The following is a 26,408-nucleotide window of genomic DNA, read 5'->3' as shown; positions in this document are numbered from 1 at the left end:
TGTCCGTATGGTCTATTTGTGTGGCATGAAAGAAAAAAAAAAAAGGCAAAAACCCCTCAGATTTGTGGTTGCAGACACATCCAAAAAGGGTTGAGCTTTTGAAAGTGGGCAGGTAAGAACACAAGCATAGTCACCTGCAGAGGCCATACCACATGCCCTGGATGCAAAGCAAAGAGTGAGGTGAGGGGGGTCTCTCCCTGGGGCCATCGGGTCTTACTGTGCACCACAAAGGGACAGAGTTGAAATGCTAACTGCTTGCTGAAGAGTTTCTGAGTTGAGTACAGACAACCCATTATCAAATGACTAGGCTCTGACCATGTTTAGGCAGAATCTTCTCTGCTGTCTAGCAACATGCACTCCTACATGCAGAGGGGACTTTGAGGATGAATCTAGTGATGCTCACATCACTTTTGGGTTCTCTAAGAGATGACACTAAGAATGTGTGAGACGTTTTAATTTCGACTTGCTGGTCACTAATTCTCAATACTGAGAATGATCTGGGGCCAACATTAAATCCTAGGCTTGGCTAGCCCCCAACAGCTGCATAACCAGAGCGTGGCAAGGACTTACGCTGCCTGAGGAACATGTAACTAGAAGAAACAGTCACCAGTAGAACAACAAGAACAACAAACCATATCAGTAGTGATGATAATGCTGGTGACCACTTCTGAGGGCCTCATTTATGTTTTCATACACATTAATCCTAGCAGCAACTATGGAAGGTAGATTTTTGTTTTTAAATGAATTTTTATTGGAGTATAGTTCCTTACAATGCTTGGTCAATTTCTGCTACATAGAAAAGTGAATCAGCTATATGTATTCATACATCCCCTATTTTTTGGATTTCCTTCCCATTTAGATCACCACAGAGTACTGAGGAGAGTCTCTTGTGCTATCCAGTAGGTTCTCATTATTTATCTATTTTATACATGGAGGCTTCCCTGGTGGCTCAGATGGTGAAGAATCTGCCTGCAGTGCAGGAGACCCAGGTGGGATCCCTGGGTTGGGAAGATCCCCTGGAGGTGGAAATGGCTACCCACTCCAGTATTCTTGCCTGGAGAATCCCATGGGCAGGAGAACAGGTGGGCTACAGTCCATGGGGTTGCAAAGAGCTGGACACGACTGAGCGACTAACACACATACACGGTAGTGTGTAAATGTCAATCTCAAGCTCCCAATTCGGCCCATACCCTCTCTCCCCCTTGGTGTCCATATCTTTGTTCTCTTATGTCTGTGTTTCTATTTTTTCTTTGAAAATAAGATCATCTATACCATTTTTCTAGATTCCACACATATGCGATATTATATGGTATTTGTTTTCCTTTTCTGACTTTATGTCAGGTAGGTTTACCTTCAGGTAAGGAAGGCTTACAGGGGTAAGTTAAGTGTTTACAGCCCTGGAGCAATTTCCTCATACGGCTGGGAATCAAACCCAGGTCTACTATTGGTTGTTCAGTCCCTCACTTGTGTCTGACTCTTTGTGACCCCATGGACTGCAGCACTGTCCTTCACTATCTCCCAGAGTTTGCTCAAACTTATGTCCACTGAGTCGATGATGCCATCCAACCAGCTCATCCTCTGTCTACCACTGCACACTGTCATCTTTCTGAATAGGAAGTCACAATTTTTTGACTAGAATGTATGTGCTGTGCTTAGTCGCTCAGTCGTGTTCAACTCTTTGCAACCCCATGGACTGTAGCCCGCCAGGTTCCTCTGTCAAGGCAAGAATACTAGAGTGGACTGCTATGCCCTTCTCCAGGGGATCTTCCCGACCCTGGGACTGAACCCAGGTCTCCTGCATTGCAGGTGGATTCTTTATCGACTGAGCCACCAGGGAAGCCCAAAAATACTGGAGTGGGTAGCCTATCCCTTCTCCAGGGGATCATCCCAACCCAGGAATTGAACCGGGGTCTCCTGCATTGCAGGTGGATTCTTTACCAGCTGACCCACCATAGTCAAGGTGAATATATCAAAGCTTTGGGAGCTCAGGAACAGCTCAGAAAGGCCACCACTTTGCTTCTCTGCTGTTTGCACAGATGACTGACTCAACAGTAATAACCATGGTCATCGTGTGTCAGCACTCAAAGATGGTGTTTAGCCAGACACCCATCTCTAAGTCTAGTCAGTTGTGCCAGAGTCCTCATGAAGTATGTCACCATGGGAAAACCAACCCCAAATATGCCTGGCAGGTGAGCACATGCAGTATACACCAAAATCTCTCTCTCTTTAAAACTGTAACTCATGGATGTGGGTTATACTCTCAGTGGGGTCAAGACTTACATAGGCTGGTTTATAAGGGGTGCTGGAATCAGAGGGGATGGGTTGAACATTCCTGTCACCTCCCATTTGTTTGTAGCGACGCTTGGGACAGGAAGGGCTGTCAGGAACATGCCACGAGGGGCCTTCAGAAATGGATTTGCCTGAAACAAAAGAATGGCAAGTGACGGTCCATTCTCTCCAACCAAAGGGTTCATATTTAGTTACACAAAAAAGGTCATGGGTAACGTGGCATCGGGTTACAGTATAATATGAGTTCTGCAGCTTTCCTTGCAAAGCATGCATGTTTGCAAAATGTCAGTATGTCCCAGAAGGGGATGAAATGAGACTCATGCAACTGAGCGACACTGGGTCTTCACTAGGTGGGTTCACGATGGAGCACGACAAACATGATCTGCTGTGAGATGAATGGCCTTTTGGAGCCGGGGGCCCTAGTGGCAGGGGCGCTGGCAGCAAGGCTGGGTCTGGGGCCTGAGAGAACTGAAGCTCTCTCAGGAGTGCGAGGAAGAGTGAACATCAGGGTAGATTCAAGGACCCCAGGGGCGCTCGTGGCTCTAGCCAACCACTGCAGGTGGGGATGGGGCAGGGAAGGAAGAGCAGAGCTGAAAGTCAGGGAGACGAAGGTGTCTTCTCCTGTGGCAAAGGCAGCGGTACCCTCACCCCCCACCCTCTTCCCAGGAAATCACCATAAGCAAGGTAGGTAATTCCAAACCAAGCCACCCTGAAGAAAGCTTGGCCAGTGCCAAAGGACTTGAGTTAGATGGAGAGAAAAATTTTTAAAGGCACCGTGAAGAACTCCCTTCCACATGGGCCTGAGGGGGAGGAGAAGGATGGTGTGGAGACTGCTCTGGTCTGGAGGGTTTTGCATGGAGCACAAAGCTATATGTGAGTATGGCAGTGCGCATACACCATGACGCGAGGACCAAGGCGCATGGTGTCCACAGAAGGCAGAGGTCAGACACGACATGGGAGCGAGGTTTAGGATGCAGTGCGTGCCACAGGACGCTGCCATGTTGAGACACATGCATGGGCAGGGGCCTACCAGAAGACGCTTTCAAAGTTTTTGTGGTCATTTTAAGATATGCCTCAGGATTTTCAAGGATTTCTATATCTGAAAAAGAACAATGTCATTTTCCTCACTGCAGGCGCTGTAGATGAATGTCCAAGGATTAAAACAGTAGAAACATTGTCACCTGGGAGGAGAAAAGTAACTATCCTTCATCTGTTTTATTTAAAAGATTTAAAAAAACAGGATTTTTTTTCCAGCCAACTCCTGACCATCCAAAGTAGTGCTGGGGGAGAGGAACTGCATAGAAAGGACAGAGACAATCCCTGATAACTCTGCAAAACTCAACTGAGAAGTCCGCTGATGAGCCTCCAATATCCAGAGCCATCATCAAACAGCCTTCACATCCCAATGTAGATTTTATTTTTCCCTTTCATTCCATCAGTAATAGGAACGAGCCAGCTCTCAGGGTCAGAGGTGGGCAGGACAGACACAGGAAGCCACAGGATGTCTGGTCAACCACAGGCTGCACTCTGACTACCAAGAGCTGGGCGTGTGGCTCGGGCGCTGAGAACAGCCGCCTGGGTCCATACCTGACAGTGCACTGTAGTAGGGGCCCTCCTCGTCTTCCTCGTGAGAGGAGGAGCCCCCCACATCGCCTGTGTGGTCCCACTCCAGTGGGATGGAGTCCACGCTGACAGGGGTCTCGCAGCCAGAGCGCTCGGGCCCCAGCGCTGGGGGCACCAGTTGACAAAGGGACTGCGGGGATGAGGGCTCCTCACTTGCTCCCCTTTTACGCCAAGAGTCGTCTTGGATCTCTCTGGGGTCTTCCACGTCTGTCTCGTTCTCAGAGGCCTCCTTTTCATCTTCCAAGCCCTACAACAGGGGTGTCCAGTTTTCAGAATGAACCAAATCATAGCCTGTTGCCATGATGAGGAGAGTTAGCATCTAAGTCTGCCCAACTAGCAGCTCCTGAGAATGGCTACCACCAGTGTTTCTGAGGAGACTTTGAAAAGAATCGGGTCCCCAGGCCCTGCCTGTGGTTATTCCAATTTAGAGTATCAAGGGTGGGACCCAGAATCTATAGTTTCCAAAACTCTACCTTCTTTCCTCAGAAAACCAGAAACTTGATCATGTAAGTTAAATATATAGAAGATAAGGAAATGGAGGACAAAGTTTCACTGATGGTTAATGGTAGGTTCATCTAAGAATCAGAAAATTAAAAAACAATTTTAAAGGCCATTAGCATGTTCTAAAAGGAAATTCACAACATCATGCCCCAGGCTCTTTCTTCTTATCCCCCAATCTTACTGTTCCAAATACAGAATTTTATTCCCCTATGTTACAATTACTTTGTAGTAATTGTATATATAGAGAAAAATGACTATATGGTTATGTTATAAAATGAAGGAATTGAGGCTAATTTTTAAAGAAGTTGTTTCAAGTTGGCCAGTTGGAGACATAAAGATAGAAAAAGTGGCCAATCGTGTTGGTCAGTGGTCACCAGTGAAACTTCTGGCAGAGGCAGTGAGCTGTAAATAATGGCCTTAACTCCACTTGAACGTTCCAGAGGCGCCTCTCTCCAGGGAAACATCACAACTTTTTTGGAAAGCTGGTGCTTTTGGTGCTTCAAAGGTGAGAATAAAGCACTGCTACTGCTGCTACTGCTAAGTCGCTTCAGTCGTGTCCGACTCTGTGCGACCCCATAGACGGCAGCCCACCAGGCTCCCCCATCCCTGAGATTCTCTAGGCAAGAACACTGGAGTGGGTTGCCATTTCCTTCTCCAATGCAAGAAAGTGAAAAGTCAAAGTGAAGTCGCTCAGTCATGTCCAACTCTTAGCGACCCCATGGACTGCAGACTACCAGGCTCCTCCGTCCATGGGATTTTCCAGGCAAGAGTACTGGAGTGGGGTGCCATTGCCTTCTCCGAATAAAGTACTAGAAAGGCACAAATATTAAGATACAGGAAAAGGCTGATACATCACCAATTTACTGCCAGAAGCAAAACCAGGACAGTTACCATCATATCCTGGGGGTACTGACACAGGCCAGAGAAGCTCTGTGCTGAGGAACCCGTGGGAAACAGGTAAGAGGAACAAGAACTTGCAGGAGGGCCATCCTTTCCACTGAGAAATAGCAGCTCCTCAGTAAGTATGGTTCTATATTAGTAAGAGTGGAAAGAACATTTTTCCACTCAGCTTCTTGAAGCAGACTCGCAGACACAGAGTACTGAGGCTACTAGTGAGCAGAGGGTAGCAACATCGGGGTAGGGGGAGTACGAGGTACACACCATCAGGTAAAAACGAGCTTCAAGGATACACTGTACAACACGGGAATACAGCCAATATTTTATAATAACTATAAATGGAGTATAACTTTGAAACACTGGATCACTATACCATACACCTGTGACATATAATATTGTACAGCAACTACACTTTAATAAAACAAAAACACAGGTTGTTTTTTTTTTTTTAAAACAAAAACCAAACTATTGTTAGCTGTAACATGGTAAGTTTCCCAGTCTTTAAAAGTGGAGTCAAGGAACCTCCATGGTGGTCCAGTTGCTAAGACTCCACACTCTTGCTGCAGGGGGCCCGGGGCTCGATCCCTGGGGTCAGGGAACTAGACCCCACATGCTGCAACTAAAGAGCCTGTGTGCCCGTCTCAGACCCAGGGCAGCCAAACAAGTATTAAAAAAGTGGAGTCAAATATCAGCTTTGGGTGGCCCAGAACCCCTGTGGGAGGGGCGGTGCCCTTACCGGCGCGTGGGAGGTGAGCCTCCGGTGGAACCGGGAGACCCTGCCGAACACTTCCTGGCAGTAGCGGTGCAGCTCCTCCAGCTCGTCCTCAATCAGCACGGCGTCCAGGGGCTCGCTCTTCTGAATGAGCTGCTCCCCAAAAACGATGAGCTGATCAATCTTGTTGGTATTTAATGTAATCTCCTGCTGGAAACCCTATTTAGAGGATGAAGAAGAAAGGATTTCAAACTCTAGCTTCATCAATTTTGAACTAAGTGACTATAATGAGTTAAGAATTTAAAATGATCATACACATTTTTTTCTTTCCCCTTTTGGGCACGGACTTTTCCAATTAAAATAATTCTAAGGGTCTGGCACAAACGGACATTTACTGCTTTTGGGTGTGAGAAGTGTCTGTTCCTGGTCCTACTGTTTCTTTTTTATTAACTTATTTATTTATATTTTTATTGGAGTATAGTCGCTTTACAAGGTTGTGTTAGTTTCCACTGCACAGCAAAGTGTATCAGTTATGTGCATACACATATCCCCTCTTTTTTGGGTTTCCTTCCCGTTTAGGTCACCAGGGGCACTGGGTCGAGTTCCCTGCGCTAGACAGTAGGATCTCACTAGTTATCTATTTTAGACATAGTATCAACAGTGTATGTATGTCAATCCCAGCCTCCCAGTCCATCCCACGCTCCTGAGGGAGAGTTTCGTCCTGCCTCAGCCCACAGGTGTACTCAGGCTTGAGTGCTGGAGAAACAGCATCTTATGAATGAAGTTCTCTTTGGCACCTCAGGAGTGTTCTCCCCTTGGACGATTATAAATGACAAAGAGAACGAAGGGCCTCATTCCAATGACCCCTGGACTGTAAGGAACGGTATGCCTGCTCGTGATAACCTGGCAGGACGCAGGTGGATGCGGTCTGGCTGCTCCGGCAGCTCTGGAATCTGCTCTCAGGGTGTCAGGTGGAGTCTGTACTTGGCCAGCTCTCCACAGGGTGCGCTCTGTGGGGAGAAGCCAGGGAGGCAGGCCTTACATTCAGCTGGCGCATCTTGTCGTCAGCATCGCTCTCTGAGAAGTGCTCCACGTTGGTCAGCTGTAGGTCCATCTCCGTGAGCCACACCAGGATGCTCTCCCTGGTCCCCTCAAATTCCTCCCTTTGGTTGGTGAAATGCTACAAAAAGGGGGAGAAGGTCACATTTGTGTTGATGGCAGAACAGGAGTTCAGGCAGACAGCAAGGTCACTTTCAGACAGGGGAAGGGGAGCCTGGGGTACCCCCAGAGGCCCACTCAGCATGCAGGGGGACCGCTGTGGGGTCAGGAGCCTGGGGTCTGGTCCTGGCTGTTATACCAACAAGCCCCCTAACTTCTCTGAGTCTCAGTGTCTGCTGGTAAATGAGGTGAGGTGTGGGAATGTTGACCATGATCTCTAGGGTTCTTTCAGCAATGGAAATTCTACAATTCTCTAGTCTAGGTCAGTGATTTTCCTAGTCTGTCCTTTGAGGAAACCCCTTAAGAGTCCAGCCCAGGCATTTGCCTGTTTCTACCTGTTAGCTTTCTATGGGAACTTTTTTCAAGATGGAAAAGTACCCATCTCGGGGTTGAACCTGGACTAGTGCCCGATCTGCCTTCACTGATACAATTCCGAGTGTCTTTCCTCAAAGAAAAAACCCAGATTTATCACCTCCAATTCAGGAGGCCTCTCGGGTTACCACCTCATAGACAGGCAGCTGATTCTCAGACAAACACTGTGCCAAGTGAAGGCTTTGCTGGTCACAGTCAAATTAGTAGGAGATAAATTAACACAAGGGGGTGTCTGGAAAGCTAGCCAATTTCTTCTCCCTGAGAAGGTTAAAAAAAAAAACAAAAAAACACACACCCAGATTTGCCTTTTCTTAGAATGGCTTTAACAGTGCTCAGCCTTGAGAATAGAATCAAGGATTAAAATTACTTCCTTCAGCCACCACCCACACCGGTCCTGTCCGTTTATACCTGGACTCACAAAGCGCTGACATATGATATCTTAGGAGTTACAGAACCCTAAGGTGACTGTTTATACCCCCAACCAAACCCAACATTTGAGGTTCATCAGTTGCTCTAAAATTGGGAGAACAGTCACTGTCCCCAACCCCCAACACAGAGGGGGCTCTGTCCATCCCCTCACAGTGCGAGAGCCAACAGGACACATGGGCAGACGGCAAAGTGCGCCTCTTCCGAGATTAAGAGGTACCTTCACCAGACCCAGTGACGACAGTGCCCCAGACCCTGGGCAGTGTGGGTGTCACCCTTGGGGGTGACAGAAGCTGAAAAAAGCAATGTATTTGGTAACACAAATCCCATAAACAGGTTCAGACCTATTCTGAAGCAAATGACTTCTTTAAAAAAAAATTTTTTTTTTTGGCAGCTCTCATGGCAGCTTTGGGCTTAGACAAAGGGGAAGGCTCTGCAGGAAGAATGCTAAGACAGCTTAGGCCTCAAGAGACACCTTCTACCCGCTGCTTTTGTTACAAGCCTGACTGATATCAAGTATCAGCTTCCCACACCCCCCAGCATCTACAAGTGACCCGGTGACGTAGAGGGGGTTACTCTGAGTCTCCGCAGGATGGCCGTGACCCGCTTCTGGAGGTTGTCCCATCGCTGGTTGCCCTCATGCACCATCTGCTTCAGTTTGCTGGCCGTGTCGGTGCGGTTCTCGCGGGCCAGCCGCCGGTACTGCTTGTTGATGAGCTCCAGCTGTGTCAGCCTCTCGTGGATCTGCCGCTGGAAGGCCTGCAGCAGGCGGGGACCGTCAGTGCCACAACTCCAGGCCCCAGGCCACCTGCCTCAAGTGTCCATCCCCAAAGGAAAGGCACGGGTCGCTAGCTTCACTCATTCTTTTGATGCTACCAGCGAACAGCCTTTCAAGGTCATGGCCAGGTGGTTAGCATGAATCAGTAATGCCCTGCAAAGTCGCTGGAGCAGCTGATACAGACTGGGCGGCCCTGACTAGGGGTGGGGAAGCCTGCCACTCATAGGAAGACCCTGTAGCCATCCCCGAGCCCTGCGAGTTCCTGGTTCTCAGGACCACTGGCTGGAAGGTGCCGCTGGGGGGCAGGGGGTGGTTGGGTCTTTACCTCAAACCTCTTCAGCTCCTCTTTGGCAACTGTGTACAACACCTCGGAGGAATTCGGACAGGCCGCTGTCCTCTCAGCAGCCTTGAGCCAGTCCTCAAAGCGGGAGTAATCATCTAGAAACTTCTGCCACAGCCTCCACGTCTCCTCAATTCTAATGGAAGGAAAGAACTCAATGCAAGCTGCCTATTCCAATGAGAGCTTTCGTACAGCTTCTTCTCCCACTTCCAGCCCTGGCCCCATGCACTGGCACTAAAAGTCTGGGGATCAGGGGGGTGGTGGGGGTGATTCTGCTACCCCTTCCAGGAAATAACCAGAGACATCACTTCGTGGTCAGGAAACCCTCCTTCTGGGAACACCAGGCCTCTCTGAACTCCAGCTTCACAGTGGTCACCCAACAGGAGACCGGCGTCTTCCACCACACAGATCTGGGACACTTCAGTACAGTGTAACCCGCAGTTACACCCAAGACACAGCAGAGCCAGGGAGAGACATGACCCTGATCATGCTTTCCTTGAATGATTTCTTTAATAAGGACTGGCCACACCTACTGAGCCTTCTCCGCCAGCACTCAGCACGTCCCTCAGTGAAGCTAACAGAACACGGGCACTGTTACATAGGTCAGACGGGAACATGGAGTGGGCGGACCACACTTAAATCACCCAGGGCAGCTCAGCCCTTACTTCATCCGCCGCTCCATGGACATGGCACAGATGTTCCTCCAGCGTCTGTCCAGGCTCCTGGTGGTCTGCTGGATGGAGTCGCACTCGGTCTCGTTGGCGCAGGCATCCGAGTCGTGCAGGAGGACATCACAGATGTTAAACACAGACTCCACCCCTGCGCTGTGCTGCTCAATGTCTCGCTGCAGGTCCTGCAACAACAGGAGAGGAGGAGGCACTGTGAGGGGGAGGTGGCGGTGGAAGGGCTGGCACCGAAGGAGCCCCTCCCTCCAGCCTAGGGGACACAGTCCTGCGTGCATTTCCACCTGGGACTCCGCAATACAGGCCGAGTCACCTTTGTGCAACCCCTGTGCTCCAGCACCCGACAGGAGGCCTAACTGTGGGCAACCAGGGGATGAAGGTATTGAAATAGGTGAAGGAGGCAAAGGAATGGGGGTCCCCTTCCCTGGCAGCCCACCACCCCAGACTTTGGGGTGGCAGTCGATCTACTCCACACCATCCAACCTCAAGGGCCTCCAGTTTAGATTTGGCTTTCGGGAGGTTTTCCTTGGAAAACTGTCTTGAACAGGACCTAACACTTCAGCAACACAAACTCTTAACCTTTTACGGATCACAGGATTCTTAACTCTACCAAGAGTTCTGTGCTATCTTCATACAGTCCACCCCCAAATTGTGCACACAGTGGCACGGTGCCCACAGCCTCCCCACGGGCGCATCCTAGGGCTCTATGGGCCCAAGGGGAGAATTTGGGCTACAGACTTTGCCCTCTAACTCATGGGGGTGGGGGCGGGGTCTCTGGGGTCTTGTCCCATGATAGGGAGAGCACTGCTGATTCAGGAAAATGAAGGCTCACCAAGAGAAAGCTCATGGTCGCTGGAAACCTTGTTTAAGAATAAGCATAGCATTTTCAGTTATCACCCAGGGAGTACTGCTTCTGCACACGGGGCAGGGCTGGGCGAGGGCGAGGTGAGCAGCCTGTTTGTCTTGTTATTCTGGACGAGTTAGTCCTCTCCTGTATCCAAACTCCGTGATAAGTGACATGAGGCCACGCCACTCATCTTACTACCCAAACTACACTGTGAAATAGACAAAGTGAAATAAACTGCTGGATTCAACAGAAAGTTCCCTGGATTCAACAAAGTTCATTTTAAGAGGGATTATTTTATAAACAGTGTCTACCATTGTCTACAGAAAGGCAGCCTGAAGTTTCTTCCAGGTCATCTCAGTATTTAAAAATTTTGGAGATTATGACTGGATTACTAGATAGGACTAATGTTTTCCTACTCTTCTTCTGATAAATGCACATTTGTCTCATGCTGTGTCTAGGTGGGAACAAAATGCTAATACTCAAATCAAGTTTTAAATCACGCAGTTCTCAACACAGATCCTAACTTATGAACAATGGGTACCGCAAAGTTACATTCAGAAGAAAATATGTTTTTTTTTAGTTTGTCACCATATGTTCTATGAAAAGAGATGCGCAGGTGATTTTCTTTAAGCTCTGCGGTCTAGGACAAATGTCTGAGATGCTGTAATGGGGGCAGTCGTCTTGGGGTCAGTGGAAGACTAGCTTTATTAGGTTTAATAGAATTTCAGATTTAAGAATTCTCACCAGTTCACAGAATTGCCACAGGCTTTCTTAAAATTTACAGCTTGATAAGGGATTTTGATAAGTCCCTTTTAACTGTTTTGCCAGATAAGGAATCTTAATGCTGGTGCTAAATGAATAATACTGACAATTACCTTCCAAAAATGGTACCTGCCCCTGACCTTGCTTGGTAGGATTTGACTGAAAAGCACTGAGAAAGTCTAGTCTATGGATAAACATAAATGCCATGTATTTTAATAGCCTCTTTGCAGTTACTCTACATTTTCTACTCAGCTTATACTGAATGAAACAGCTGAAGAAAACTGGGTAATATAAGGGGTGAATGATGGCAAGAAACGGGCTGTCCGATGCTTTATAAAAGACCATGAACATCTTGGCAAAAAAGGAGCCCCAAGTTTTCCAAAATTTCCCAAACTTCTAAAACACCACAAAATGGCCAACTGTAGTGTGAACTAGTCATCTTGTAAAGTATAAAATAAATAGTGGACTCTATTTTAAAACACAAACCAGTGAAGTCCGAGACAAGTGACATTTTGCAAACTGAGATATCCCGTGACTAGCACCTGTGGTGAGGCCCCTGGTTTCAAAAGTGTTCAAATGCAGAGATGAATCTAACCTAAGAAACATCCTAAAGCCACGTGAAAGACTTTTGCCAACAATTCTGGAAACACGGGCGCCTGTTTGCTTTGTGTTTCTGTTCCTGAGCAGGTGGCACAGAGCACTAGAGCTGGAAAAGGGCTAAGGCAGATGGGGGAGGCAGGAAGCTAGGGACGAGAATGCAGCCGGGAAGAGTGAGAATACACGTGGAACCAGAAAAAGATGAAATAAAGAGCAGAAATCAGGGAAACCAGGGTGAGAGGGCAAAAGTCACGGGGTGTGTTATGGGACCCCAGGTAGTGGCTCCAGACTGTCTCCTGGGAGGCACTGGGGGTGTCAAGCAAGTCCAGCAGGGTGGTCTTGGGGAGTGGTTTGGGGGCTTTGCAGAAGGCTGACATGACCCACTGGGGAGGGGACTGCTGGGAATTACAGGGTGCAGGATAATTAACGCCCCCAGCCACCACCAGGCACCTCCACAGAGAACCAAGAAGCCGAAGGAAACTGGAGAGGAATGCTGAAGACATAGTGGAAGTGGTTCATGGTTTAAAAATGTCACAGAGGTGGCCATTGCTTCCTCTGCATTTTGAAGATGATACATATTCTACAGGAATAACAACACAACCCTTACTACCTAAAGCGTTTCTCATAAAGAAGAGAAGCAAAAAGACTTCTGTAAGGTCTGAGCCTTTCTGCACCCGGCTCCCAAGGACATTACAGTGAGGGTCCAGGGACCTCACGGCTCTTAATCACTTTGGGGGCCTGAGGGCTTCTGCAGAAGGTAGGACTAGGTGATCTCAAGCTTGGGTCTTATTTCTGGAAGTAATCAAGCAATTTGTTATATTGAAATTAGTGGCAGCGACACAGGTAAAGTTTTTTTCTAATGGCCCATACTTTTTTGTGTGTGACACATTTTTTGGTTTTGGTGGAGCATTTAAAGTCTAGGTTAAGTTATAATTTTTTTTTTTATTTTAAATAAGAATACTAAAGGTTTCCTCAGGACATCTGTGGTAGGCAGAATATCGGCATTTTAAGAACCAGGTCCTTATCCCCAGAACTGTAGCTATGCTAGGTTACACGGCAAAGAGAATTAAGGGTGCCAATCAACCTTAAAACAGGGAGATTATCCTGGATTCTCTGTGTGCGTCTAATGGAATCTCAAGGGTCCTTAAAAGTAGTAGAGACAATTCGAGGGAGAAAGGCAGAGAGAGAGGCAAAGTTGCTGGCTTTGAAGATGGAGGAGGGAGGCATGGACCAAGAAATGTGGGCAGCGTCTAGGAACTCAAGGCAAACACACGGATCCTCCCCTAGAACTTCCCCTGGTAGCTCAGAAAGTAAAAAACCTGCCTGCAATGCAGGAAACCTGGGTTCGATCCCCAGAGAGTTCCACGGACAGAGGAGCCTGGCGGCAGTTCATGGCGGCCGCAGTCCATGGGGTCACAAAGAGTTGGACACGACTGAGTTAGTGAACACTAACACTCGAACCTCCAGAAAGGAAGGCAGCCCTGGCAACACCTTGACCTCAGCCCTGTGCCAGATTTCTGACCTCCAGAACTACAAGACGATACATGTGCATTAACCTTCTCAATCAGTAGTAATCTGTGACAGTGTAATAGAAAATTAATACAATGTCTGACTTCTTTACAGCAATGTGATCCTGAACACTAACTCCATAATTTGCTTTATAACCAAGGGATAAGAATTCCATGATGGTGATTCTAAGTTCTATGAAGAGGAAAACTTCAAATCAGCCAGATTAAAATTATATACCATTTCAGTATACAGGAACAAACATGGCCAAGAGAATGGCAGCTGCTCCAAATTATACACTTTTGGGAATAAATTCCCTGCAATTTAATGATGTTTGTCACACGTCAGATTTATAAAATGTTAACACATTTATATAATCAGCACCTGCCAAATTTAGCCAGTCATTCTTCAAGGGGAAAAATGTCAGCTTTGGTTCTATTTACCCGAAAAAGCTCACCAGTCAGGGTAAATGGTTATATATAAGGCCTGTCTGTGAAGAGACTATTCAAAGAAATCCAACCTAATGGGTAAATCTTGTAATTAAAGCTGATAATATTTAGCAGCTGTGACTATACTGAAAAGGCATGAAAATCTCTGCAGTGTCCATTAACATGGTGGTTATATCAATATTCATTTCTCCACAAAAGAAAGATGGAATATAGATGACCTCAGTGGAAAAGATATACTTAAATTTCTGAGACTAAGTGGAAAAACCAGTATTTTTACTTAGGAGCATTGCTAAATCATACTAGTTTAAAAATCAGAGAATAGGCATTATTCAAACAGTAAAATGTAATAGGATTAAATAAAGATCTAAGTTGAGAGTATTATCAAATAGTTAGCTCTGTTTCAGGGGAGCATGAAATGTTGACCTGAACTCAAGAGAATTTATCATCAAGGGGTGGCCTTCTGGCCTCGATGATAATCTGATGAAAAAGGTTTACCCCCCCAAGCAGCTGTGATATGTGGGTGAATCACCCCTGCCTGGTGAGTTACAAACAAACACCAAGGCTTTGGAGGAAATAGGAAGAAAATATACAAGTCTGTGAACTTGATGGTGACCATATTGCTTTATATGGTTAAAACCGAATGTGTTCACAGGGCTAAGAAAATCAAGAGAAGGAAAGCTACTAAACTAACATAAACTTAGCTATTTTAAAAATAAAGAGAAGCTTGGGCACTGCATATGAGAGTGAGTTTCTGAACATGAGCCCTCGGAGGGCAGGAGAGTGGATTTGACAAGTCAGTGAGACCAAAGAGTACCCCACCAGGTAAGGGGGCAGGACTCAATGGTGTTCAAACTGTGGGATTTCCAAGGTTGGCTAAGAGGCGACAGAACCGATGGCAGAAATGTACAGAACATCCACAGGAGAGGCTTCCTCCGCTATGGGTCCTCTGTATTCCCCACCCCTCGAGCCTCCCATTTTTTTTGAAACTCTATCAGACCCAAGTATTGTCCCATGAAGACCTTCTTTGGTTGGAAAATTATTTTTCTTTCAAGTCATTGCCAAAACTATGTTACCAAAAGACAAAGATCAAAGTTAAGGAAAATACAAAATTAAAAAACCCTTATTTATCACTACAATTAAGGTCTGCATCTTTCAAAATATTTCACAAGAAGCCACACGAATGGTGGGGTGTGCGTGTAAGAGACAGATGCCTCACACCCCCAGGGACACAGACAGGTGGTCAGCTTTCTCTGGAAGAAACAAACCAATACTATGGATGTGAACCCGCTAAAACACACAGCCAGCGTGAGACAGGTCTGAGTGAGTGGGCCCTGACAAAAACCCATTCCACACTTCCCCACCTGCTGCTCAGCAAGCCTCTTCTGGATCTCTTGATCGTCACAGACATCATAAACCACGGGCTTAGAAAGCTCAGACTCGATCCGAGCCAACCAGGTGCGAAGGTTGCTCATGTTTTTGTCTAACTGCTGAATAAAAGCAAAGGTCTCCTTCAACTTCTTCACCCTAAATATATTTGCAGGGGAAAAAAAAAGAGAGACGGAAAACAAAAGCACAATGTTTAGCGGTGAGAAAAATGCACCCACAAGCGTGTTGGAGAGTAAAATGGAATCATCATTGGCTACTGATTTTACAGCAGGGACAATGCTCATGTCACCAGATACAAGTTTTCACAGAATATGGGACAATTTACAAAACTGCTGTTGCAGTTGATTTTTAAATGGATTAAGAGTTAATCTACCCAGGCACATATAAAATCCTATCGTTCCCAAGGTGGGGTCCCCTGAGACCTAGTACATCTTTCCGGGGCTTCAGAGGAGTCAGGAGATGCCATTTCTTTCTTTCCATCTTAACATCACCACACGTGACTTCTGTCCAGTTTCGGTCTTGGGTATCACCAAGGGCACAGCAGTCAGGGACCTTCCATGACGGGTAAAGATGTTACACACCTGTCTTACTGGGGGTCTCTGGCCCTAGATGCCTCTCATGAGACCCTCTCCTTGAGTCAGCACAGAGCATGTCCTAAACCCCACCACATCCAGCCTGAGGCGCTGGCAGTGTTGCACACAAGGAACCAGCCCGTCATGGGAAAGCTGAGCCAAGAAGGGAGGGGTGGACACGTCGTCAGCAAGCACGGTTCCAGCTCCATTTAACCCAATCAATCCACCTGGCTCGGCATGGAGTAGACTTGAACTAACACGCTTGGCATCAGCATACACAGAGAGCTCATGGGCATGTCAAAGTGCTGTCAAGGGGGAGTGATGCAGGGGCTGAGGGAAAATGATCTCCATATAGATCCCCACAGACAATGTGAAAATCCTCAAGCAGAGCAAGTGAAGGCTTGCTCTGGTAATCTGTGGGCTTTTTTAATCCCAGAGACTTAAGGTAATGGCAACAATGGAAAGTTCCCACTTACTGATACTCACGTTACGAGGCTATCAGAACTGCATCCCACGGTGCTGGAAAGAGAAACTGGGGCACTGACTGTAACTCACAGGAAGTGCCCCGCCCGCCCCAGCCACCAGCATCTCTTCCTTGACTGCCTGTGAACAGCTTCCTGCTGCCCCCTCACCCTCCTACCAGCTTCTGGTTCTGTAGCTGAAGCATACAGCGTCCGATCCTCATTCAAACCCTTCCACGGTCCTCGCCTACCCTGACATATCAGTTTAAAACCTTGACCCTTTCAATTCCTCAAGTGGTCCGTGTCCTGTCTGCCTCCAGCCCTGCCCTCCACAAACCAGCTCCCCTTTCCTTCTCCCGTAGCTTCTACTGCTGTTCTGAGATGAGCTGGGGGCTTCTCGCCCATGTGCTCCCACAGCCCTGGGGGTCTCCGGCATTAAGTGTGTTCACATCCCTCATTCGCTGTGCCCATCCAGACAGAGTCCACAGCAGCCAGGTGGCATGCGGCCCCCTCTGCGTGCACCGCACACCCTCAGACCAACTAGTGGCCAGGAGGTGTTTACAAACATTTCCTGAATGAATAAATATGTATGAGCACCTCTAGTTCATGTGACTATCTAGTAAAACCATAGAGTTACGTATTACCAGAGAGTTGTTTTTTTATTATTATGTTCTTTTTTGCACACTACTGACAAAGTCAACCTTGTGTGTGTGTGTTAGTTGCTCGGTCATGTCTGACTCTTTGTGACTCCACGGACTGTAGCCCGCCAGGCTCCTCTGTCCATGGGATTCTCCAGGCAAGAAGTGGAGAATTGGAGTGGGTAGCCATTCCCCTCTCCAGGGCATCTTCCTGATTCAGGGATTGAATCCTGGTCTCCCACACTGCAGGTAGATTCTTTACCATTTGGGCCACCAGGGAAGCCCAATCAACCTTGGGGAATGATTTCTAGCTTCAGTTCTATTTCCAGTTAGTTTTACAATTTAGGGAAAATCCTTCTACCTCAGGCTCTCACCTCCAGCATGACTCTCAGGTCCCCTCAGCCTCAGGAAGGTGGTAGCATCTGGGCAACATGCAGGCCAGAGCCCTGGAGTGAGCAGACCCCGGTCTGAGCCCCACTGTACCATCTATAAGCTGTGTACCCAGCAAGGGACCTAACCTTCCTGATTCCCAGTTTCCTTGTTAACCAGCAAATTATCGACCTTGTAGGGGTTTCTGAGACAAACAGGGGGATGCATGTAAACCTCTGGCATAAAGCAAGCACTCACTATGCTCACTCAGCTCTTATGACTGATGACTGGGATCACACACTGCTACAATAAGGCCTCATTTATATGGCACCAGCCCTCACACGGTCCTTTTATAAATATTTTATCCTCGTAGTGCCATGAGGAGCGCAAGCTTGGAAGGAGTCCAAGGAGCCTGGTGATGAAGAGCACACACTTTGTGTTAAGGGTCTGGGTATGAGCCCTGGCTCTGTTTAATCTCATGTGTAAAACGGTGTGAACAGTGGAACCTTCCTCCATGGGGTGGCTGAGAGGACAGAATGAGATATAAATACATGAAAGGCACAGTGCCTGACAGAGATAAATGCCCAGAAATTGTGGTTGTGATCATCTGAAGAAGGTAGATTTTCCAAATTACATTCTTACTGCAAATACCACAAGAAATTTCCTTTAAAGCCATAAGATGATTTATTAAAAAGGAAGCAATGGAATCTGGGGCCAGGCCTGGATCTAGGCCAGGCCAGCTGTAACCTAGATCCTTCCTTTATTCCCCTGACTTTAGAGTTAGATCCTCCTCACCCCAATGTCTTATCACCCTGACTGCCTGAGGAACAGAAAGAACACTCCAGACAATGCCAGAGCAGTTGGGAACCCCAGGCCCCATGGGACAAAGTCTCCCATGTAGTTTGCAAGGGGCTAGAGAAGCGCGGCCCTGAGAGCTCCCTGTATGTGGGGAGAGGTGCTCAGGCCAGCACCTCTGCACAGCGCCCTGCTTCCCCATCCGTCCCCTTCTCTTCTCCCAGAATGGCAGCCCGCACTGCTTCACCCAGCACCTGACCCCATTCCATCATAAGGATCTCAGTTTCTTTATTTTGAAAGAAAATGGTTAGAATACAACTTTTTAAATGAAGAAAGCTAACAAGTAACGAAATAACCTAGGAGCAAAAAGAGCAAGATACAGTGATCCTGAATTCTGTTAAGGGTGAGGTGTGCAACAAGTAGAGGGGGGAATATGGCAAGGTGGATGCAAAATTAGCTTGGCACCCCCAGGACTATGGTACTCCAGGCCAGTGGTGCCCAAAATATGGGGCTCAGGCCCATTGGTGTCCAAACTAGTTAGGTGTGGGAATAAAATACTAGACTTTCTCTGTTATCCCATTCTTACAATGGGCATGCTTTATAGTTCACAAACTATATTACTAAAATGGAACATCTACAGAAATGCCGACATCTACATGTGTCAGGCTTGTGCTTTATATATAGTAGTTAACTCATTTAATCCTTACAACAGTGCTGTGAAATCAGTATAGAATCATGCCCATTTGACAGATGAGGTAACCGAGGCAATGAGGTTAAAGAATTTGCCATGGTAACATACTCATTCAATGGCAGAGGAAGGATGTCAACCTGGGCAATCTGGCCAGAACTGCTGTTCCTAAGCGCTTTTTTTGTGATGGCTCGTATAAACCTACACATGATAATGTGCACATGCGCGGGGGTACAGGATAGTTTTCATCGCTGTCAGGGAATATGACCAGGCTTCGGGACACAATGGGGGGTAGGAACCCACCTACTAAATGCTGCATTTTGAGTGCCCACTTTGCCCCTTCATGATTTCCTTTCAATAAACTTTAACCACTGACTTTGTCTGGGGTCCTGTGAAGATCCTGAGGATTCCAAGATAACTTATTCCCAGGGGTCATGATCTAATTTGACATTATAATACAATATAGGAGCTGCTCAATAAATATCTTCTGAATGAGCAAGTGACATTCACACATCCCTTCAAACTTGTGTTTTTCATAAAAGAGATGGTCATAATACATTTTAAAGGAAAGAGGTAAAGATCAGAACACCTTCAAGCCATCCAGACACAGACAATTTGCTGGTATTCTACGAGTCACACACGCTCCTAGACCTTGGTTCTATATTAGACATGCTAAGAACTCCAAGCTTATACATCACATGCTTGCTTGGGGCAAAAAAAAAAAAAAAAAAAAAAGAGGAAGGGAGAGGGTGGGAGGGAAAGGAAAAGAAGCTACAAAACATCCTATCAGTCAGGACTTAACCTGCTTCTATGTCCCAACCTCTGACCAAATGTCCCCAAATGCGAAATATCCCCAAATGCCCAGTGGTATAAATGAATGTTGTTCCTCATACTATCATACTAAGACTTACTCTGAGAACCATCAGATGCACTGCTTAGTCTGTATGGTTCTATTCTGTGGAGACACTAATATAATTATCTAATCATCACCTTTCCCAGGTCAGGAAGTACACGTCATTTGCCAACCCAGGCAACCAACCTCCTAGTTAGGCCTTGTTAATTTTGCTCTTGGAAAATTTTAAATCTCGAGTTAATATTGGGAACAAGGAAATCCATTCAGAGAGCAGACTGTTGGCACAGGGAAGCAAGCACAATTCTGGACTGCATCAACCACCCAGGCAGCTTAAGTAGCTCACCATCTCGGCACTGGCCCATGGTTCACCCCAGATGCGCTTGACTAATACTAATCACACATATATTTCAACAAATCATGTTTCTCTGGAAAAAATAAACACAATTCCCTGAGCTGAATTCCAGTTCTAAGGACTAGAAAACCAAAATATTTAAGTGCAAAGAGGAAGTTTTTCACCTATATGAACTATTAGAAGACCTGAATAAAGTTAACACATTTTTATATAATACCAAACAAAATAAGAAGTTTGCCAAAGAGTATACATTTTAGAAGTTCTTTTGTGGGGCTTGTGGGTAGAAATGCAGAAAATAATCAAGATGAATAAAGTTTTCCATCTAGTGATGGATGGGAATTTAATACCTATGAACCCTGTTCTCTCTCAAAAATAAAAATTAAGCCAGGTAACTAAATATCACTTCATGAGTCAGGCATAAGTCTTAATGTGTGAGGGAAGCTTTAAATATAAAATTCATGTATATGGAAGAGTTTACATTGCAGCCCTATTTTCTCCATGCAAAAGGGTCTACAGTTAAATGATTAAGGTCCTGGATCAGCATTAGCTAGAAAAATTCCCATGCCAATGCGGACTGCATAACTTAAAAAGGAAAACTGAGATGGTTGAATATCCGAATTTGTGCTAAAACGGACACTCAGACTCGTGGGCAGCTGTCAGTTGCTAAAAACATTGTATGAATTCTGCATAATTGCATCTTTGTAAACAACTAACCAGCCCTGTAGTAAGATAATCAATTACTCCAAGATCCTGAAGCCCTGATTTGAGGGCAGGGACATCACATTTGAGCTAATCCTCTCTTTGAACCCGAGGACTTCCATTTTCCCCACAGCATAATCACTTCTCTTGCCCAGCTTGTCAAAGGCTGGCTGCAGACACCGCACGGCATGCTGACAGTGGAAAGAACCCATCCCCCGATGGCCGAGCACACACACTCCGCAGCCACCATCTCATCGGTCATTTCTATTGTAACGAACATGGGAGCGCGAGAGAGACACCCAGAGACAGCAGCCGCCCCTCCCAGATGCAGAGCTGATGATCGAAATGGCACTTACTGTTGATGAGAAAAAATCATTCCTTAGGTTGAGCGAAACCTCCAAGTTCCCGGCTGCACCTCCACCTCCCGGGGACGAGGCGGCCCCTCCCCCGCACGGCGGCCTCTCCATTCACTGGTTCTGCATCTTCCCCAGGCCGCCCTCCCGCAGGCTCCCAGGGGCTTGCCTCGCCGGCCACCACAGAACAGTGCCCAGAGGCGAGCAAGTGACCTGCGACTCCGCTAACTGCAATTTTTAAATCTTAGTTTTCTCCCTTCCAGTAAACAAACATCTCCAGCCCCTGCCTGTCTCTCACACACACAGTCTTTGTTCTGACGCTACAGGATTGCAATGCCAGGGAAGAAAGTCCCTGTATTATCTATGGGTTATTTATGAAGTGCTATAAACCCAGGGAAGAAACATTTAATTTGGGGCGCTCGAAAGGAGGATTTCTGTTCTCATCAAATTAAATGTCTCTGTTTCAGGTTTAAAAGCAAGGGTGTAATCTGAAGCCCCCAGGTCCAACGGGAATGGCTTTCTCCTAAAGAAGAAATTGCCCCAGGAGATTTTCTGCCTTGCCTTTTTAGTCCTGTGCATCCTGGCTTAGGAGGAGCAGAGAATTTATTTAGTCCATTTCTTTGCTTTTTTGCAAAAACAAACAAACAAACAACTATCTTGTTGTACAAAAGGAGTTCAAGATTTGCAGAGGAAGAAATTCTGCAGTTTTCTTTGCTAATTCCCCCTAAGGTTTACCATAATGTGAGGATTTGAAAATTCCTCCACATCCCTATTCATGGTTCTTGATGTGATCCTGAGTGGCTCTGCTTGGTGGAGCACCACTGATTTGTGTCCAAGCCCCTTTTAGGCTCAGTCTCAGCCTTATTTGGAGACTCGATGGTATCAATCATTTTTCATGGATCCCTAAAGCCCAACATTTAGTCATTATTTCATCCCCACTTGAACACAGCAAACACATTCTAAACCAGTGAAATGAGGGGTACAGATTTGGAAATAGTTCCCTTAAATGCAGCGTCTAACTTGTGTCCACATGCCTGGCTGTGCAGGGTGACCTCCACCGCTCAGACACCGGACCTATCTGCTGCTGGACACCAGGCTCCTGAGGCTCACGGTCCCTGTGGTGGCTGCTGTCTCCTTGCGGAGGATCCCCGACCCTCAGAAAGGCATTTCTGCTGGCTCTGAGAGCCGCAGCCGCCAGCTCCAGAGGTGGAACGATGGGGTTGATGGGAAGGAACAAGGAGATGGGGGAGGCCGACCTCACATCTGGCTCTCCCTGTGCTAAAAGCCTCTAAGTCTTTCCAGTCCCACTAAATCAGGCAACCTGCTAAGACCAGAGCAAGTCAGCTTTATGACTAGCAGCATTGTTTGGTCTTCCAGAGTAACCTTGAGAAAATACAGATAAAAGGAGAGCAATGAAAAACGTAGCAGTTTAAAAAGGCACACATCTCCTTGGCCATTCTTCAAGGGATGGAAAAACAATCTTAACACGCAGTTGCCATGGTAATAACTGCTGCGCTTAAATGACAACATTTTAATTGCTACTAATATAAAACAGGTGGGCTTTTCACATTGGTAGGAAATTTATGCTTCATTAAAAAGTTTTTTCATGGACTTGATCTTGCTAATAGCAGGAGAGCTATCTAGTCTAATTACAAAGGGACCATAAGGTAGTGTGTCTGAGTGCATCCCTCCTTCATAACACTGGCCTAAGGATGCCAAGTCTATTAAATGATGCTACCATCAATGAGAGATGAGAAGAAAGGTAACAACATTTATGACATTTTTTTAAGAAAAAAAAGTTCCTGTATTCTTTCTTCCATAATGAACATTTACTAAACAGATAAAAAGAAAATTAAAACCACCAATGATGCCAACACCCAATAGATACCAATGGAAATACTCTGGGGTATGTCTTTCCGCTCAGCTGTCTCATCTCTTTTAGGCATGCAAAGCTTTCACCAGATTATCCTCACAGGCTGCTAGAAAAGTCTTTAAAACTTTAAAGACTAACCCCAAGTCTCCAAAGAGGCTCCACCCAGATGAACAACTAGAGAGTGACTCACTGAGGACACAGGGCCCCTGCTTCAGGAGGCACAGAGAAGGCTCTGATTAATAAAGGGGGACGGAGGCTCTGGGAAACAAAAGGAGGTGGATTTTTAAGGAGTTTAGCTACTGGGATTTTGAAATCAAGGGTACCCATAGGTGAGATTATGTGTTGAGCTGAAGCTTTCTTTGGCATCAGTCCTGTTGATGGCCAAGAACCTTATTTTCGGAGTTTTAGTCTGTGCTGCTGAAGCAAGGCAATTCTGCATCCATTGGTTCACCATCCAACATCCTGTGCCTTTACTGTTCTTTTTAATAGGTAACCCAGCTGACCCAAAACACGAATCACACATATTGGTGGTTCTGAAAAACAGCTTCTGTAACTTAGCCATCTCTCCTGCATTCAGGTTTCGCTAGGTCAATTTTTAATGACATTATCTTAGAAAACATGGGCAAGAGGCATAGCCAATGTCTACAATTAAAAAAATTAACTCATTTAATCTGTCACTGAGCATAGTAGGATATAATTAATGTCATCAAATCAGATTGGGTTCACACCATTCACCAAAAAATACATAGTGCTTCAAATGCCCTTTCTGTGAAAGAAATTAATAACATTTGATAAGAGTTTAGATGTCACAAATATAAGAAGCCACCCAGGGGCCCATGAGGAATGCTAAAAGCTCCTGCAGCAATTCTGATGGAGAGTCAGTTCTGTGAAGTTTAGTGCCCACACCAGGGGCTTCCCTCATAGTTCAGTCAGTAAAGAATCTGTCTGCAATGCTGGAGACCCAGGTTCGATTCCTGGGTTGGGAAGATTCCCCTGGAAAAGGAAATGGCAACCCACCCCAGTATTCTTGCCTGGAGAATGCCATGGTCAGAGGAGCCTGGCAGGCTACAGTCCATGGGGTCACAAGAGTCGGACACGACTTAGCGACTAAACCACCACCAGGGCCTATGTGACCTTATGTGAGGAAGTCGGCATTAAGACTGACTTAGGCACCCCAGCCCCCCTGATTATGTGGTTATTTCAAAAGATGTATCCTTTAGACTCTCTGCTTTAAGAATTTTACAGAAGCTGAAAAACACTCTACATGCAGGGGAAAAACCGTGGTTTGGGTCAAAGCACCTTCCCCCCACCTCCCGGATCATACACTAATACTACACACATGTATATGGACGGAGCCATCACTGTCCTGGTGCTTTTTCATCCAGAATCTAGCCCATGGTTCATCAACAAGGAGATACGCTACAGAGGCCACAAGGTTACCATAAGTGGCAAGTCCACTCTGTGGCAAGTCACCCGGCTCCTCGCTCCATCTGTGATCCCCAGACCTGAACCATTGGCAATACCTTGTCACTTGCTAGAAATACGCATTCTCGGCCCAGAGAATGGGCGCATTCCCCCACCCAGGGAATCAGAAGCTATGGGGGTGGGGTCCTGCCATCCATGTTCTCAGGAGCCCTCCAAGGATTCTGCTGCATGTTTAAATCTGAGAACCACTGCTCCAGATTGGAGAAGGAAATGGCAACCCACTGCAGTATTCTTGCCAAGAGAATCCAAGGACGGGGGAGCCCAGTGGGCTGCTGTCTATGAGGTCGCACAGAATTGGACACGACTGAAGCGACTTAGCAGCAGCAGCTCCATAGAAAACAGTCAAGTCTATACTGAGTTCCAGGTTTTAGAAAAATTCTGATAAAGCACCTTTAAAGGTCTCAAAGGGCCAAGTGCTCCTCTGATGCACGGTGCAGGGGGATAGAAAGACTGTGGCTCCGTCCTGCCCGAGGTAGAATCGCTTCTGCCCTTGGCTCAGTTCTTATTGACCCTCTCTTAGCTACAGCATCCTTCTCTGAAAGTTGGAGAATACTGACCATGTAGGGTTCTTGCAAGAATGAAATAAAATAATATATATAAGCCTGGCACTGAAAAAAAAACAACAAAACAGCCCACACCCTATCCACCCCACAAGAAGCCTACTACCTGAAACGACTCGTAAATTTAATGTGCACTGAACTAATCTTGTCCTTCATGTTTTGTCAGTTCTTTTGAAACTTACCTCTATTTTGTTGAGAATAATCCCAAAACAATAGGCCTTTTTCCAACCCAATTTATTTAGGTCTTGGACTTCTGAACCATCTCCAGCTTTGAAGTTAAAGGCTGCAGTTAGAATTTTAAAGTCATGAAGCTGGATGCCTGTGTATGGTCTCCCTCCAAGTCTTATTTTTAACAAGAGACACTGTCTCCTGCCACAGAAATGAAGCCGTGGAATGCTGTGAGCAGGACAGGAATGATTAAATGATGTCCAGAGCTCTTTGGACAAACGGGGTTATTAATGGACCCTGTAGGATTGCAGGTTCTCCTCTGTGTGGTTTGACTTCTGCAGCCTGTACAGACCCTCGCCTGCTTTCCTGATGGTGATGTGATGAGTGCCAGTGATCAGACAAGGAGCTGATTCTATTAATACATGAGGTCAATTTATGGCAAGTCCAAGCTGGCCGCCTCAACCCACAGATTCACCTGAAGTGTCACTTTAACCAAGTTTCCTAGCCTGTCAGTCATATGTCTCACCCTGGCCTTTGCTTTAAGGTAAAATAAGCTATTCCTTTCTAGTTCCTCAGTTTTGAATGGATTTCAACATGTTCTACTCATTTTGGTATAACAAATCAGAAGGGTCTGGGTTTGCAGGGAGGCAATACGACTGTCTGAGTTGGAATCCTGGTTGCCTCATGTGCTGACTATGCAGTCATGCCAAGTTACTTAACTTTAGTGCCTCAATTTCCTCATCTGTAAAACAGGATAATGGCATCTACCTTTCAGAATTACAGTGATGATTATGTGAAATCAGACATAAAAGGCACATTGTGAAGAATATAGCCAGCAGCCAATATATTTGCTATTATTTCAACTCCTTATTTTGCTCCTTCTAGAAAGACCACTGAAATTTCACCGGCTGTTTTTCCTTCTTTCGCACCATGCAACTGGCTGAAGACAGGCAGTTAGGAGGGAGGAAAGCAAGCAGTCTGTTTAACTCTGAAGTGATAGAACCAAAGTAAGAATGCATAATCACTCTAGCCCTCAGGAAGCAGAATCTAGATCTTGCTCTTGAATGATCTAAGAACAGGTATGATGTCCTCATACCTTGGATTAGTGTCAGGTGCCCAAGAAGACTTAGGAGATACAGACAGTGATGACAAAGGC

General features: G+C 46.4%; 2 protein-coding genes across 23 annotated transcripts in view; one reads left to right on the top strand and one right to left on the bottom strand.

Moving 5' to 3' along the window:
- The window catches only part of ESR2 (estrogen receptor 2), a 91,643-nt gene extending 79,927 nt beyond the window's left edge, over window positions 1-11,716 (top strand). The window contains exon 10 of the mRNA XM_010809436.4: window positions 8,433-11,716. The gene's annotated coding sequence lies outside the window, so the exon portion shown is untranslated. The remainder of the gene's footprint in view (window positions 1-8,432) is intronic.
- Window positions 1-26,408, bottom strand: part of SYNE2 (spectrin repeat containing nuclear envelope protein 2) — a 323,751-nt gene that overhangs the window by 7,947 nt on the left and 289,396 nt on the right. For 17 of the 22 annotated variants that reach the window (XM_059890586.1, XM_024997770.2, XM_010809508.4 and 14 more), the window contains 9 exons: window positions 15,362-15,524; window positions 9,822-10,009; window positions 9,142-9,292; window positions 8,615-8,797; window positions 7,065-7,202; window positions 6,047-6,241; window positions 3,877-4,159; window positions 3,320-3,388; window positions 2,281-2,420 (listed from right to left, as the gene is read on the bottom strand). In XM_059890586.1, the coding sequence (XP_059746569.1) occupies window positions 2,281-2,420; window positions 3,320-3,388; window positions 3,877-4,159; window positions 6,047-6,241; window positions 7,065-7,202; window positions 8,615-8,797; window positions 9,142-9,292; window positions 9,822-10,009; window positions 15,362-15,524 (1,510 nt within the window). Of the gene's footprint in view, window positions 1-2,280; window positions 2,421-3,319; window positions 3,389-3,876; window positions 4,160-6,046; window positions 6,242-7,064; window positions 7,203-8,614; window positions 8,798-9,141; window positions 9,293-9,821; window positions 10,010-15,361; window positions 15,525-16,444; window positions 16,535-21,169; window positions 22,521-26,408 lie in introns of those variants that run through there. The other 5 variants (XM_010809512.4, XM_024997772.2, XM_010809513.4 and 2 more) reach the window with 3 other exon arrangements.

Source organism: Bos taurus, chromosome 10, assembly GCF_002263795.3.
Source record: "Bos taurus isolate L1 Dominette 01449 registration number 42190680 breed Hereford chromosome 10, ARS-UCD2.0, whole genome shotgun sequence".
Lineage (NCBI taxonomy): Eukaryota > Metazoa > Chordata > Mammalia > Artiodactyla > Bovidae > Bos > Bos taurus.
This window is presented reverse-complemented; position numbering and strand designations above follow the sequence as displayed.